Below are 16,807 nucleotides of genomic sequence, written 5' to 3' on the forward strand. Positions count from 1 at the left end.
TTAATAAACACTCCTTTTGCTTGCTGAAAATTACACTTTACACATACTTTCAGATGCCCGTGCTTCTCCAACACACTGCTTAGAACATTAATTCACACTCAAGCCACTTCAGAAATTTGTGACACACAAAAAATGCAGTATTTTTACTTACTGTTACTTACCTGTAAGAAGTGATCTTCCTTAGGTTTGTAATGGGAACACGATAGCCACACTCTTCTAAGATCTCCTCGCATGCAATTTCTTCTAAAGAAAGGTCTGGCTTGTCTACAATGCCAGCACAGAGTTCATAAGTCACTCCTACCGCAGCAGGTAAGGGATCCTCTACACGAGATAAACTCTCCTTGTCCTGGTTCTCAAAGAGCTCAGGATGATGTCTTTCTAGTTCGCACATGTAAACAGCTAAAAAAAAAAAAAAGAAAAAAAAAAAAGGAAAAGAAATGAAGTGTTTTTTGAGTTTATTTGTATTAATGGAAAAAATATATATATATAACATATGAATTTTGCCTGGGAATTTACAGATACCAGAGCATCAAGAGCAGCAAATATTCAGTAGAATTATCTATTAAAATTATCACACACTAAAAATGGACTGAAAACTTTAGAGAATAAAGGTTATTTTGCCACTTCTGTAAATTTATTCTTTGAGCTCTATTTGTGCTTTTATCATTTGGAATGAGATCATGCACACCTTTAAAAAAAATAAAAATAAAAATAGGAAGCTAGTTCATCCAAGAAGTCTACATCCCAGAAGCTCCAAACAGCTTCCATTTGCTGGGCAATGTGGATATCAGGATTTAATTTAAACTATGCAATTATTTTGCAGGAAAGTTGGGTTGTACATTATGTACCATGTGCACAATGATGAGTCTTTCAGCCTGTCAACTCAGCTGTTATTTAGAAAGGGTATGAAAAGCATGTATGTTTGTTTGAAAAAAAAAATCCTCTTTTGAACATATAGTTCCTTGCACAGATTCCTGTGTGAAGTTTGAAAAAGACTTCTTGAATTAATCTACAAACAGCTGCCACTGTAATGGACTCCTAAAGAAAGTGCAAATGCCAGATTTTAGCCCTCATTTAAGCAAAACCTCTCACTGATGTCAGCAGAAATTTTGCCTGAGTTAGAACTGCAGGACTGGATGCAAACACACAAAGAATCATTGTTGATAATTCCAGATGATGGTAACTTTAATTTACAGGTATAATTCCATTTAAAATGGCATGTCTACCATCTTGTTGTTCTTGAAAGGTTACCATGAGGGTGTTATAAAACAACCTTAATAAAACTATTTTAAAATTTGAAACAATTTTTATTCCATTAAAATATTTTACATCCATATTTCATGTATGTGTAACATGGTTTTCAAATGAGCTCACCCTTTATTTCCCCTTCTAAATCTTCTACAGCTGGCATATAAAAGAGCTCAAGTTCAATGGACAACCTTTTGTTCTTCCAGTTACTGCATTTAGCTCATTATTTCTTAAAACTGTGGTACACAATCAGATCCCTAAAGAAATGTAGCATAAAAGTAGCACAGTGACAACTTCTCAAGCACTTTCTGTATCCCAGAAATTGGTGCCTAGGCTTCTTCTGTAAGACAGCTCAAAAGGGTCGTACAGTGGACCAGCACTTCATGGGAGCTGTCAGTCTACATAGAAACATGAAGTGCAGAAGAGTGTCCAAAAATTCATCATTGTCCAGAACTCAAGACCTTCAAAGCTGTTTGCAGTAGGTACACCTAGGCCCTTGAGATGCAAGGATTTAAGGAAAAAAGCCTCCAGTTTTTAGATGAAAGACATGGTAGAGCTCAATTTTCTCCTTAAAACGCAGTAAGGAGGAAAAAAAAGTAGTCCATGCAGAGCCTGAGGGACAGATCCTTGAGAGGTGAATATTGTCGTTAATCCAAAAATATTTTAAAAGCTATGGCAGTTATCACAAACGACAACTACCTCCAGGATCTCGCTGAGATGAGCAGAATACTCTGAAGATTGTATTGCCTTGTCAGTACTGCCATGCCTTTATCAGCGAATACAAAAAGGCACAAAGCACACATTCCAGTAGAGGACTTAGGCACCAAACCAGGATGCAGGTAAGAGTGTGGGAACAGAAATATGAAACTGTGATTACAGTAACTCTCTGTTACAAGCCTGCTGAATCCCTGAAACCCATCCTGTCATTCCAGCAGGCACCTGCCATTCTCCTTCTCCCCCAGCACAACTGGGCTCCATGTGGATCAAAGTTACATTCCTGGAAGGACCCAGTTGAGCAGTCCTCCTCAGAGCAAAACCCTGGAATATGCCAGCATTCAAAGCACACTAACAGCTTTTCTCTGCAGATAAGGAAGAAAACAAGAAGTACTCGTCACTTCTTTAGAAGTGTACGAAAATTAGAGAGTGTTCACTACAGAATCAAGTGTGAATTCATTATCACCACTCCTGGAAAGGTTCAGACTCAATTTCTCTCTCATATAGAAGCAAAGCCTAGAAGGCCAAGTTTCCTGCTAATATTAGGGAACAGAGGAGTCCCCCATCTCTCTCCTGCAGGTGGAAAACTGACCGCACGGCTGACATGCCAAGGGACATAAAGCCACGGACGGAGCATCAGCCTGTGGTCTGTTGGATAGGGCATGCTCTTCGGATGTAAACCTGGGTCTTCCCTCTTTCTCATCACAGGTTGTCAACTTACTGCAAACACATAAAGAGTTCAGACAGCAGAAACCAGAACCCAGGACTCAGCTGCCAGCCCCGTGGCCCACCGTGGACACTGGTGCTGTGTCTGGTTGCTCTCTCATGTCTTCTGGTGGCTTATGCTACATCAGTCAGACAGAGCCACTTCTTCACCACCAGGCAGCCTCCTCCATCATCCGATATACGCATGCAACCAGCAGCGGTGCCATGAGGAGCATCTTGACTAATTACCCTGGAGCAGCTCAGCTATGAGGAGTTCCAGAGTGGAAACTGGGGCAGAAGTGCAGTACTTGCCTTTCTTTCTGCAAGTGGGGGACAAGGGAAAGACAGCTCCACCAAACTGGTTGAATAAGATGGTTACAGCTATTCAGAGCAGTCTTTTTAGATGATCCATAAAGGGATTTGTTGCTCTTGCTAGAGAGAATAAAGTAATAACAGCCTGGACTTGGAGGGGTTAGTGGGGTTCAGCTGACTGGGGAACGTGATAGCTTGCATGTAAACTTCAGATTTCTCTTTGATTACACCAGTGTTTACTATCTCCTGAAACAGAATGTGGCTTATGACTCAAATCTTTGATACTGCTTACTTTGAGTCAGTGCAAAAACAAACATCACAATCCAATAAAAGGTAATTATTCTTACAGTGAAAAAAAAAACAAGGCGCATGTCCATAGGTACTAAGGCTAGCCTTACCCCAGAACATACAATTTTATTAAAATTGAGAGTGTGTGGTCATCTAACTGCTATAACGAGCATTGTCTGAGTCCTTGGTCAGCAAGTAACGTGTGAGGAATTAATATGGAAACTACTGAGATATATGTGTAACTTTCCATTCTCCACGCTCTTTCCAAATATCCCGTTTTATGACCATTCAAGGTGGCCTAAGTCTACAGTACACTGAAAAATAGAGTCCTGTGTGGCTCACCAAGGTTGTGTGCTCCTGCCACCCCTCAAGCCACCATGAGATCTTCGAGGACAGTCAGATAAGCTGCCTAACCCTCCACCTTATCTGCCTGCAGCCGTATCAGACCTCTGCTGGGGCTGCATCAGGGCTGGTGCCGCCAAAGGGAACGGGGTGGGAATGTGCGTACGGAGAGGGACAACTGCCTGCAGAAGCAGCGCGGACTTAAATGGGAAAACCTGACCGTGACACCACACCCGAAGGAAAGGCGAGCACAGATGTCACCACCAGGCGTGCAGGGGACACGCCTGGTGCCTGAGCTGCAGCTGTTTGCTCACCAGAAAAGGGCGGCGTTACTGCCTGCCTGGTGGGACCTTGGCAGGGGCAAGCAGCGAGCAAGCAAGCCTTAGCCTTCACTTCTGCTCTGTGAAACAGGCACCGAGGCAGACAATAACCAGCCGATGGAAATGTAATAATAGCGATGTGAGTCATGGAGAGGCATTGTTGCATTCATGGGGCTGCTATGGGATGTCTGACCCACCACCGGTCCCTATGGCCAGGATTCTGAACAGCTCCAGCCTCTGGAACAGTTCAACTCCAAGAACAATCCAGTCTGCTGAGGCAGATTTGACATTTCCATGGAAACGATATAATGGACTTGTCTGTGTTGCTATTACATACATATATATATATTTATGCATATACATGTAGGCTTTTGCCTAAGACTGCCTCAAACTGATGAACAGCTATATGAGCGATTTTATTCAGCTGGCAAATAAAAGGCACTGAACTATGGATAAACAGATAAACAAACTCTCCGTGTAATAGCCAACATAGTGCTTCATGATAAATATACACTATTATTATAACAGCGCTGCACAAAACAGAGCCTGTCAAGCTCTGTTGGTAAGCAAGGACAGCATGACACCACCCTAGAAAGTTTTCAATAAAGTCTACCATAAACAGTCTTGGAATGGTTTCTTAGCAACAGTCAGTGAAATACCTCGTGATTTTTTAATTAGCATGCAAACAATATGCATTTCATTTTTAACTTCCAAAAAGTAAATATTGCTTGGAATTAAGAAAAAAAAAAAAAAAAGACAAAAATACTGAAAAATACAGCATATTAACTTAAATTTGTAATATCTCATAAAATGAAACTGTCCATGTATTAGTGAAACATTAGCATAAACAGTCCTGAATTTTTCCCATTTTAAATTTGCAGGTATATAACACACAATAACACAATCTGATTTTATTTATTTATTTATTTAAGAAAAAAAAAGGAATATTGTGGTTCAGAACAAAAGCCCCCAACTAAATACTAGATAGGTAAAGAAGGAACTTCAAATAAAGGCAACTTATTGCATGATCATCATAGAGGTGTTTGAAATTTCATCCAAAAGAGGACAATGACAAGCCCAAAAGCAGAATGTGAGGCTACCCTCATCATTCGTTTCATCTGTAATGGAAATTTCCTTGGTTAAGAATTCCAACCTATTGAAAAGTGTGGGCTATCGTACAAAGAATAGAATATAGAACAAAGATTTTATCACCACAGATGCACCAACTTTTAACTGCTAAACCCTTAAAGCTTGCTTCACAAGAGAGCAAAAGTAAATCTAAAAAAAGAGGATTACCTGGGCGGAACTGCTTCACCACTACAAAGCACTGCCGAGAAGTGTTAAAGATCAGGATTGACACACTGAGGAAGAAGATAAAAAACAAAAGATCAATGCTTTATGAAGGATTAATGCAGCACTATTAGACTTACATCTTGAGAATTTCATTTTAACTACATAAATACATAGAAGATTTATTACTAGAGAGACAATGCAACAAGATCCTTGACCAAAATCCATCAAGAGGAATAGATAATGGGTCATGTTCCCAAAGCAAGTCACTTTTGTCTCTTGCCATATAAAGTAACTCGCCAATCAATTCTTCTCTCCAACAGGAAAAAATAGACAGACCAACTCTAGAGACATGGCTACAAGACAGCAATAACAAGAAAAGAATTTCTTAAAACCATTTTCTTCCCTCCTAACGGGTCCATATTAGGATGCTCTAAATTTTAGGAACAATCCAGCCCCATTCACACCCAGACTTCTGTATAAGCACAGAGCATCTCCTATCCGTGGCTACTTGCTGAACTGGGGTCTTAAAAAATACACCACCCAAGTCCAATTTTGTCCAAATTTAAATCAGAAGTGGTTCTAACTGCTACCACATTCTATGGTTTAAAAGCCAGATTTTAATCTTTCTCCCATCTTCCTGAATGTTTGAAATAAATGTCATAGGGAAACCTGACGGGCTGAGTATTCAGAGACGCTCAGAAAGTGTGAAGTGCTGAAGTTCCCCTCTTTTTTTTCCAGTAAAATTACTCTTTGATTTTACTAGTTAAAAAGAAAAAGAAAACAGACAAAAGTCTCCCTCCTAAGTTGGTAGCCCATTAAAACCTGCAAAAACAAGCACGTATTATGCTTATTACCATAGTAGCATTCTGTCATTTGTTATGCCTCACTGTGTGCAATCGGAAAGTTAATTCATTATTCTATGAATTCTACAATAGATTATACTAACAATGGCATATTTGCAGAGTTTAGTCAAACTATTAACCTTCCTTGTAAAAGAGCTGTATATTTATTTTCACTATTTGATTTTATAATGCAGTCTCAAGCTGCCAGAGTAACTGCTACTTGATGATTATCAAAAATAATATTAATGTTTATTATGATAATATAGAAAGACCAAAACAGAAGGGGGAAGTCCAGATGTTAACGTTTATATTCATGGTTGTTATTCTCAAAGAGCTGTACTGCATATTGATGGCTTCCTGCCCCACGAGATGTCATTTGCAGGCAATTTTCAAGCAAAGGTTTTAGCCTTTGGAGACACTGAAAGTGAATATTTGTTCTTTTTGTAGAAATGGGGTTCCTTCTGACACAACCCCAAAGTATCTGGGAGCTGCAGTGTGGGCTGCTAGAAGAGATGAAGTTAAACTACAGTCTATAATATTTTAAAATTTACTTTATTTTTTTAAATTATTTTTTAATTAGTTTCTTTATTTCCCCATTTATGTGGCCATTCATTTTCGCAAGAGCAGTACTGTCTGAGGGTAGACATGGCACAAAAGGAGATAAGGAATTACTGCTACTGAATATATATATATGTACACGTATATAATATATACACATATATATATATATTGACCATCGTTCCAAGGCAAAGTACGTTGCCTGAAACTGGAGTCAGCAGCAGTCCAAGTCCAAGGTTAAAGGGACTGGTAGGGACTTCTAGAGGATGCAGATGCCCTTTGCCTTTCTTCACAGCCACCACCCCAGGCCCAATTTTTCCTTTGGCATGCCTTCTTCAGCATGTCTCATTAAATAACTCATACCAACTCATTAAAAATGGCTCAGCTATTAGACATTTTTTTTTTTTCCTAAGAGTCAATCACTTGAGATTTTTATGGAACAGATGGGAAAATTAAAAACAATCTGTCAGAATTAAGGAACAGGATCAAATTAAGCTGGAAAGGAGTAGCAGCAAGTTATTACAATTGTCTGCTTCTCACACCATCTTGAGAGGAGAGGGTACAGAAATGGCACAAATCTGCAGAACTTTCTATTTAATTACTTTTAGTTTTCTGAGAGACTGACAAACAATTTTGAACATAAATTTACATGTTTTAACAAACCGCAACACACAAGTTCTAATAGTTCTTGTCAGACTTGGAGAGGAAAAGTTCAAAATCAAAGCTTCTTAAGAGGAGTGTGACCCTACAAATACTATTTGGTATTTTTTATTCCACAAGAAACAAGATAACGTGAAGTATTTCCACACGTTATTATGCTTGTAACTTACAAAATGTCATTTAAAGCTGAATTCAGGAGAGTTATTTGAGTATTCCATAAAGCTAGGGCAAGGCCATTCAACAGATCCAACTGGAAGATCCCCACAGCTTTCAGGGAGTTTCCTTACTGCTGCAAGAACCCAAGGATGTTCTTTGGTCTGGCATATAAAATTAGGAAAGTATCTTCCAGAGTTTTACATCACCCCACAGAGAATTTATTACAGAACTATTTCAAAATTACTATTTTTACAGATAAGACAGGCTACCAAAAAGCCATATTACAAAAAAGTTGCAAATGCATCTTTTAGTGGTAACACACCACAGGATATCAGATGAATATTTGATGTTTCAAGGCAATTCCCTTTAAAATATTACAACTGATCCTATTTTTAAGTATTATATATGCACCTATGTAAGTTAAAATGATCAAAAAAGAGTATACATATTAAAATAAGCACTTAAAACTTGTGTAATGACTCTTGGGAACATCTCCACAAATAAAAGATATGGAAGATCAATGAAGCCTAGCTTGTGTGTTATCAAAAGGGAAAAAAATAATAAAAATCACACATGCCCACAGGTGATGGTGGGGGAGCTGAATTTCCTAAAAAGGCAGAAATCCTTGGCAAGACTTTAATCTGACACGGGTATCAAAACATCCTAACCTAACAACAGGCTTCAGGTGTACAAGATCTAAAAAGCTGCACGGTGTCACATTTTTCTTCATTTTTTACAAAGGAAGAAAAAAATTGTCTATTATAAAAGTGTCAAGGTGTATCTGAAACTTGCCTCCACGCTTTAAAAACAAGCTGCACAACTAAAACACTGCCCCAGCTTAGACCTGCCACCCTTTTCATTCCGGGTAGTGGGTCACTCCTTTTGCAATACTCTGCAGCTGTAAATCTTTGCTGGCTATCCCTGCAGCAGCTGACACCCAGGCAAACAGCTGGTGCAAAAGACCAGGCCATTAAGGCAAATGCCATGCCACGGAGCCACAGACCTGCACCTGGGACCCACTGGGCTAAAACTTTGTATGCAGGGAGCACTTGGGGTACTTGCCATTGCTGGTGGGCTTGGTACACGTCTGCAGGCAAGAGGAGGCAAAGGAGATCACCCTCCAAAACACCCTGTACATATTATTTGCTTCTGTAAAACACAGATCACCTTCAAGCAATAATGGAGCCCTGGCTCCCCTGTGCTGCATCTCTCAGAGGCTGCCTTAAGGACTTCCACTAAACAGAAACAAACTGCATTAGAGATGCCACAGGTCTGTACAGTGTCTTCCAGGGCTGGTGATGACCACAGACCTGCTCAGCCTTCAGGCCAGCTCCTCCTCGCTTCAGACATACAATAAATCACTGCTCCAGTGACCAGAGGCTTTCTCCCAGAGAAGGCACGCACATAAACAGGGTGCTGTGCAGTAAGGCAGGACACTGTTCTTTCCATAAACATAGCAACAATTAGTGTAGCCTTGAAGTATTTTAAGAAGGATAAATACCTACAATGTCAGCAAGATGTATCTAAAAAAAAAAAAAAAAAAAAAAAAAAAAAGCTAGTCTGTGCTGAAGCTTTTACTCTAATCTTGTTTGCTGAAAAACGTGCCTGGTCTTGGTATTTAATAGAGCATTTTCTTAGAGGGACTGAACTGTTCAGTCCAGGGACTCACCTAGCAGTTAACCAGCAGAATTCAAAGAAAAGCCTGACTGAAATAGCTAAGCTTTCTTTAGGCTTCTCTAATGGCTGTAAGGCTTCCCTAAAATGTCAAAGTCAATGTGCAGAAATCACATGCAGCTCGCTCCTGGCCATCTACAACACAGGAATCCAGAATCTTAATTCCTCTTCCACCTTTAAGACTCTCAATAAGAGCGATGATCTCCAGCAGAATACTTCCCTGAGAGCTGAAAACAACTCTTACAGGAGTTTAGAAAATGACTCTATTGTGTGCCACTGACCTAGAAAACCACTTCCAAGTTTTTCTTTCCCCCAGCATAGTACACCTCTGTATTTATTGAGCTCGTGGTAACTGATGCTTTGTGACATTTCAGCAGAGCAGACATGGGCGGAGAAATGATATTACAGCTTCACACCCTCGAGGCTGAAAAACGAAGGTGATGCTTCCTTCTAGGAGCCATGTAAAAAACATGGTACGTGACCACAGCAGGTACGAGGTAGGGGACAGACGAAAACTGACATCCTGTTAAAATGTGCACACGCATATGGAAGGACAGAAAGTTAATTCTTTTGAATTACATCCCAGCAATTAAGATCAGCAAGCGAGCTTTGCCAAAGCTACAAGAACAGGTACTTCTTGAGATCCAGAGCTTAAAGGATGTTATTGTGTTTGCTTTTGGCTGAGCTACATGCTTTGTATTTTGTTGTTGCTTTTTGGGGGACAGAAATAGAACTTCACTTTGTAGTCGTTGGTTTTGTCATTTTCTGTCTTGAGGATTTGTCAGTTGTTAACCTGGCATACAGTTAATCCACAAGCACATGCTAACATTTCCTAATTGCTTTTCAAGAGACAAACTTTTAGAATCCCTTAATAAAAAGATTCATTCAGCCTTTCGTTATTCTTACATGTGACCTTAATGCATGCTTTACAAATGTGTATTTGCAAAATAAGTAAATAAATAAATCACAGTTTAGTAACAGCAAAGAAAAGGACAAGATTCTCTTGTGTTTCTGTGAATGAAATAAGACTCTCAAGACTGGAGATGAAGCTTTTTAAAGATAATCTTGCACTAATACTATAGTATGCTAAGTAATTGATGGGGTAATAAGGGCAAAGAAACTGACCCTTCTTTAATCATTTTAAGAGCAAGTCAGGATATTGTTTTGTAGATGTCTAGTGTGGGTATGTGTGTGTCACACACACATTCTGATCAAACTGAATAATGGAAGATAAAGCACCTAAAAAGACTGGCATTAACACTGAAAGCCAGGGCTTCCCAGCTATTAACCCCAGCTCCTTCCATCTACTTTTAAAGGCTAAAAATTATCACATAGTTAGTTAAAAGTCCATAATATTAGGAATGACAGTCTCCTGAACCATAGTGGAAATTCAAAAATATATGTTATTTGATTAATAAAAAAAATAAGGAAAAAAAAATCAACCAAGCCCCCACAACACTATCAGAGCCTGTGCTAATTCAATGCCAGTCTCAAAGACAATGAAAATAGACTGGACAATGAAAACAAAATTCCAAAAAGAAATACAAAAATGGCATGCAAGAATAAAAGTAAGTAATTGACTTAAGTCCCCTCAACTCCCAGCATATTTGGTATTAAAAATCCCCTCGATGCAATCAAAAGGAAATAATCAATTGCAGTGTGCAACCATAAAAGTATTTAGGGAGATGTACTCATCTCAACTGGAGAGCACATGAATACAAAATATACACGTAGTATTTTTGCCTTGTATGTTTTATAAAGGAGCAAATGGCAAGATTCATAAATCTCTCAAGAATGGAAGTAAGAGAAAAATATCACTTAGATGTGCTACAATTGTTTTAGCTTTAAAGTATATATTTTTTTTCAATAAGTTACATTAATTTGGCTTTCTTTGTTTATACAGAGTTGACAAAATGATCTTTCACATTATTTTCTGTGTCAGATCTATAACTCCATTTAGTCTTTTTTTTTTTTTTTTTTAAATTATTACCTTTGAGAAACACTGTAGATCAGGATTAAAGCATGCTAGTGAGCAAGCATCCTTTTCTTTTCCAAATCAGAAATGACTGAGCTTTCAATTTGAAAGCAACAAACAAGCAAATAAACAAACCTGTTTGAGAGCTAACAATCAGAAGTAATTGTAAGGGAAGATTCATCCTCCAGGAGGGCCTATTTCACCTTAAGTTACTTCAAAATTATTTTTGGTGACCATGAGCAAGAATTGCATACAGCCCCTGTGTTAATTCTGTATTCGAATTAACCATCCACAGTTGGACACATCCCTGAAAATTTACAACTTGGTACCTAAAGCGCTGTCGTCTTCCTTTTATCAGAGAAGCACAGTATTGTAAGCCAGGCCCTTCATTTCAGAACAGACATGTAATAAAGCTGTACCCTTTGATTATTCTCCAGTGCAATTCCTTTAGTTTCCCAGAGCTTTAACTATAATGCAGATAGTCCTGAGATTAAACGTGGGCTTGCACAATCTTTATTGGTTCATTTAAGTCTTCCTTCAAAGCATTTTACATTTTTCAAAGGCCAGCACCAATCCAATTGGCTGCTTAAAATGCAGCCTATTACAAAAGCAAAGCTATAAGCTCCTGACAAAAACATTCAGCCTTTCATACTAATCACAGATAAAGTGGATTTGGCAAAAGATAATTAGAGACGTCTAGAAGACTTCTGTATTCAGATGAAATGTGAAAGCTTCCTCCTTTACGATTTAAATATTTAATATCAAGTAAAACCAGAATAAAGTGGTGAGATGCATATGCTTAAGAAAACGTTACGTTGGGAAAAATCCAAAGGAAGGCTGGTTTCAGAAAAGTGAAGTGCAGCAGGAAGTTGTTCATGACACCATAGAGCAGGAAGCATATGTTTGGTTAATCATCGGCCTGGTAGAAGAATGAATTAAGGAGTGCTAACAAATCCATACACATGCACTTCTAAAACATTCCCTATCTCCTTGTAAAGCAGTAATTAGTCCCCTATTCAAAGAATAAGATGCGGGACAACTTGTTTGGAATAAACAATCCTCCCAGCACCCTGTTTTCATCTAACAAAGAAAAAAAAAATTAAAAAGTAAATTCAACTGCAAAATAAATGAGACATCAAAGCACATTGCCTTCAATAACATTCTTTAAGTGTCATATCTTGGCCCGTATCCCAGGATACCCTTGGAAATGACACACTGCATCTTAATGGGATTCTTTCAACAAAATATTTTAATAAATAAATTCAGGTTTTATTCTTAACTTATTTCATTAAATAAATCTTTGCAGGCATTACGTACAACAGATGTCAGAATCTGATGGGCTTTTCTTCCAATTCCTAATTATTCTTCTGAAACTACTGCTTACAAATGCTATCACAAAATAAGACCACCAAGTGATCTATCTAAAAGGCAGAAATATGACTTCATTCTGAAATGGCAAAAAGAAAACTTTTAAAACAACTTGAGAATTCAAGGACAGTGCACAGAATAAAAAACTCAAGTGTTCTGCCCAAGCTAAAGTAAGGGACAAACCAGCAACTTTCTTTCATACCTATCAAAAATCAAATATGAAGTGAATAGCAACTTTTTTTCCAGGTATAAAAGTATAGTCTCACCACCATGAGTGAGAAACTGATAATGTCAGTTATTCACATTTTTCCTAGTTTCCCCATTTCTGAAATAATGGATTCAAGAGTTTCCTCTTTTCCACGAGATATTTTATGATAAAAATTCAAAAACACAGGCACTCAGATTAGAAAACATTTCCTAGTTTTCGTAAAATTACTTTTACAATCCCAGATGCAGGCCATGACCACGTTACTGTCTCTAGACCATGTGAATACTTTTGACACTCCTTTCAGACAAACAGGTTTAATTCCACATGGAAGGAAATTCTTCTTGAAAGGTTCTTCTTGATTTCAGTGACTAGAGTAGAATTAATATGTCCACTTATTTTAATACTGAAAAATATTGAAAAATGAAATTCTGCACGTTGTAAAAACTAGATGTCTTCACTTTGGCCACCATAAACCTGTATGTAGAAATTTGTGACTCGCCAACCAAAACTTTTAAATACCTGCTTAGTTTAAAATATTTCTATTGTTTTGGTTCTTAAAATTAGACAAACATGTAACTTTCTAATGAATCAATGCCCTGAACAAGGATTTTATTGCCATTTTACCCTATTCAGTGATAGGGCATAGTTGAGTTTATATGCTATATGGAGTTTTAATGGCAGATACTTAGAAAGGGGAAAATCAGAACCTGGCTTATGATCTTGTGTTTGTCTCTGATAACTTCACAGCATCAAATACATTTATTTTTGCCTCATTGCTACAATTTTATTTAGATCAGATCCTAAGGTAACAACATAGTAAGACATCTAAAAGACAGTAAACATGCCTGCAGAATTCCTGGCACACCAGCAGAGGATATGTCAAACCTTTGCTTAAAAAAAAGAAGAGAAAACAACAGAAAAAAAAAAGCATAAATGTATTTTATTTGCAAATATCATATGCAAACAAATAGTGTAATTACTTGGGTTGAAAGGAAATCAACAGGCTTCTAAGATTTTTCCTTTTAATGGCAGGAAAAATATCGTTATCCTGATAGCATCCTTGATAAACAGATACCAAGTCTAGACCTGAGCATTTCTAGTGACAGCGATTCCAGAACATGCCTTCCCAGATCATCTTATTGCCCATTGTTAAAAATGGTTTCTTAGTGTTTCATTTATGAAATACTTTCTGTATGACACTATTCTTTCTTGTTCTGTCATTGATTACTGATGAAATTAAATGTTTCTGGCCTGCTTTAGAGCATTCCTTTCAATTTTTGTGATAAGCAGTAATTTCTCTCTTCGGTTGTATTATCCTTTGCAAGAACATGCCCAGCTATCATTACCTTTTCTCTCAGCTATTATTTCCCTAAACTTTTCATCATTTTTGTTGTTTGTTGAACTACATCCAGTTTATTTTAAACAGCGCATTATCTTCTGCACTATCTTTGAAGATAATCATGAGAACTCCACTCCATTGACACCCTGGAGGAGATGTTACAAAGGCAGACAAGGTTTAGACAAGGTTTACACCACAACAGCCTATCATTACACATAAAAGGCACTTGCCACCCAAGAAAGATTGTTTTTTAACTTAAAAAGATGCTAAAAGGCTGTATTTTACCCATCTTAAAGCTACTGTGATAATTCTTGCGCAAAGGAAGCATCTGAGTTAAATTTCATGGTGTCTTATAATACACTAGGACATAAACCAGAAAAATACATACGGGATTAAATTTCCATAAAGCCCAAACGATCCGGCATATGAAACAGGAGAAGGAATTTAATCCACTCCTATAATGTGGTCAGGGCACATGACTTCCACCCCGTCTCCAGAGCTGCCTGCTGCAGCCCCTGAGCCGCGAGAGCAGCCGGCTGCCCCCGGCGAGGCAAAAAAGGGCAGCGGGGACGCGGCAGCTCCGATGGCAGCGTGATGCAGGTACCTCCCAAGGCGTTCGTCCTCCCACTCCGTGTCTCAAGACCCCGCAGGGGACAACACGCCGGCGTGCAGATGTCCTCCGCTCCCTTCAGCCTGCAAACCAGCTCCTGATGGCAACCCGTGCTTTGCAGTTGTCTTTGCAGCACATAAAGCATCTTTTCTGAGTGAGCAGTTCAATTAAGAATGAAGTTGCTTTAAATGAGAAATAAGTCGATCCCCTAAATAAAATTATCTCATGCGGCAGGAATATTATTTCCCCTTCTTTTTACAGAAATTAGAAAAGAAAGTTTTTTCCATTAAGAATTTTTAAGTTGAGAACTACTCCTGAGCCACTGTGACATGTTTTTGTAGCTAAAATCAAAGGGTTTTAGTTATAACAAGGGTGCAATGCACATGCAAAAGTTTAATTTTTGGGGTCCTACTGCCTTTTCCTTCTCACATGGTATTTTCAGGGTTAAGAGGAACTCACACAACACTCTTACAGGCAGTTCAGTCTCCTCAATTTATTTCCCTTTTGAAGTAGTGTACTTTCCAGTGAAAGTTTAATTCTTTTAAATAGACAACTAGCCATCATTTTGCTCAATATCCTTTCACAACACAAGCTGTCCTTTTCCTTGTCAGCTAGCAAAAGGTTCCTGTTCCTGAACATTATTACTCAAAGCACAAAAGCAAGCACATGACTCTGCACTGACCTTCATCTGTTCCCAAATTATGTCTTTTAAAAGCCTTGAATCTGTTTAAGGGGAGCTGCTGAAACCTGAAACGAACTGGGTCTATTGCTTTATAAAGTAGATGAATGTAAATCTTAAGTATTACATTTCAGGCTCTTACGGTACTAAATATAGCAAAATTAGGATGAGGGGGGAATATAACTGGAGCGTGACTCTGGTTTTAGAGACTTTTTTTTTGTTACAGGCATGGATGATTACTTTGTAATATTTGGCATATTTCTATTTCTGACAGAAAATCACTATAAACTTGCAGAATTAAAGTGCACTCCTAATCAGGTATTTTACTTTTAATAGCAGTGACCTTAAAAAACAAACAAACAAAAAACCCTCCCTCCCAGAAATCACTGCTGATTACTAAGTAGCTTTGATAGACTCAAATCTAAGAAGCACCTTGCATTAATGATTCTATGATTTAAACTTTTCATCTCTTGTATTCTGTGTGATTCTCTTAAGGGTGTGTTTAATAATGAGGAAAAAAATTCACCTCAGTGTTCAGAGGAAAATAAAATTAACTATAAAAAAAAAGCACAATGAAATTAATGCAGAAAGCATCTCCTCCTGTGTGTTACTGCCTGACACAACAAGCCATAATTATCTAACACTTATGAGCATCACCTCAATAAACTTATAAAATACTTTCAATAGAAGAGGTAATCAAGATTTTTTTTTTCTTCATCTACTTTTAGTAAATTTCAGCATTATTTCTAAAGACATGATAAAAACCTGTAGTGAGCTCTGATACTCTTCAACTGCATGTGTCAAAGAATCATTTACAAATGCGACTCCAAAGGACCAGAACAATAGTGAACACCTTATTTATGGATAGAAAATTGGCTTTCAAGTTGACAGATTTCTAGACAAGTTTACATTTTTTTGTCAGTTATCAGATGAGAACTGTAACTTTCATCAAGTATATTTCATTTTCATATAAAGTCATAGAAACTTTCAGGTTATAAGAGGCTTCTGGAGATCATCTGATCCAACCTCCTGCTCAAAACTGGCGAACTTCCAAGTTAGGTTTGACTTCTCAGAGCCACTCCAGGTTTGAATTCCTCCTAGGATGGAGACTCCTCTGCCTCTCTGGGCAGAACGTTCCCAGATTTAGCTACTCTCCGTGTGCACGTGTATGTCTTTGTGCCCTGGGTCTTCCTTCTATTACAATTTAAACCCAAATAGGGTAGGAAATGCTGCCTCTTTTGTCTACAGTAATTCTCAACTGACTTTTGGCAGCACAGGTTTGGAAGGTTTGCCTTAGTAACAGTTTACTGTGTGACCAGTAATAATTTCACAATTTTTTTATTTTTTTTTCTTTTTGGTCTTTAAATGGTATAGAGGAATTAAGAGTAAGCATAAATTACAAACTAAATAAAGCAGAGGCGACTCCAGACATACCCTAGTTTTGAATGCTCTTAAGAAAGCTCAGGAGCCACACAGTAGGGGCTCAAACACAGATCTGCAGTAACTAAAAAGGAGA

At 38.1% G+C, this 16,807-nt stretch overlaps 1 protein-coding gene across 1 annotated transcript in view; it reads right to left on the bottom strand.

Moving 5' to 3' along the window:
• NUDT14 (nudix hydrolase 14) overlaps window positions 1-16,807 on the bottom strand; it is a 60,285-nt gene that overhangs the window by 12,284 nt on the left and 31,194 nt on the right. Inside the window, exons 3-4 of the mRNA XM_084287504.1 lie at window positions 5,226-5,290; window positions 162-399 (exon numbers count right to left, since the gene is read on the bottom strand). Coding sequence (XP_084143630.1) covers window positions 162-399; window positions 5,226-5,290 — 303 coding nt within the window. The remainder of the gene's footprint in view (window positions 1-161; window positions 400-5,225; window positions 5,291-16,807) is intronic.

The sequence above is a fragment of the Netta rufina genome, assembly GCF_964035555.1.
Source record: "Netta rufina genome assembly, chromosome: 5".
NCBI lineage: Eukaryota > Metazoa > Chordata > Aves > Anseriformes > Anatidae > Netta > Netta rufina.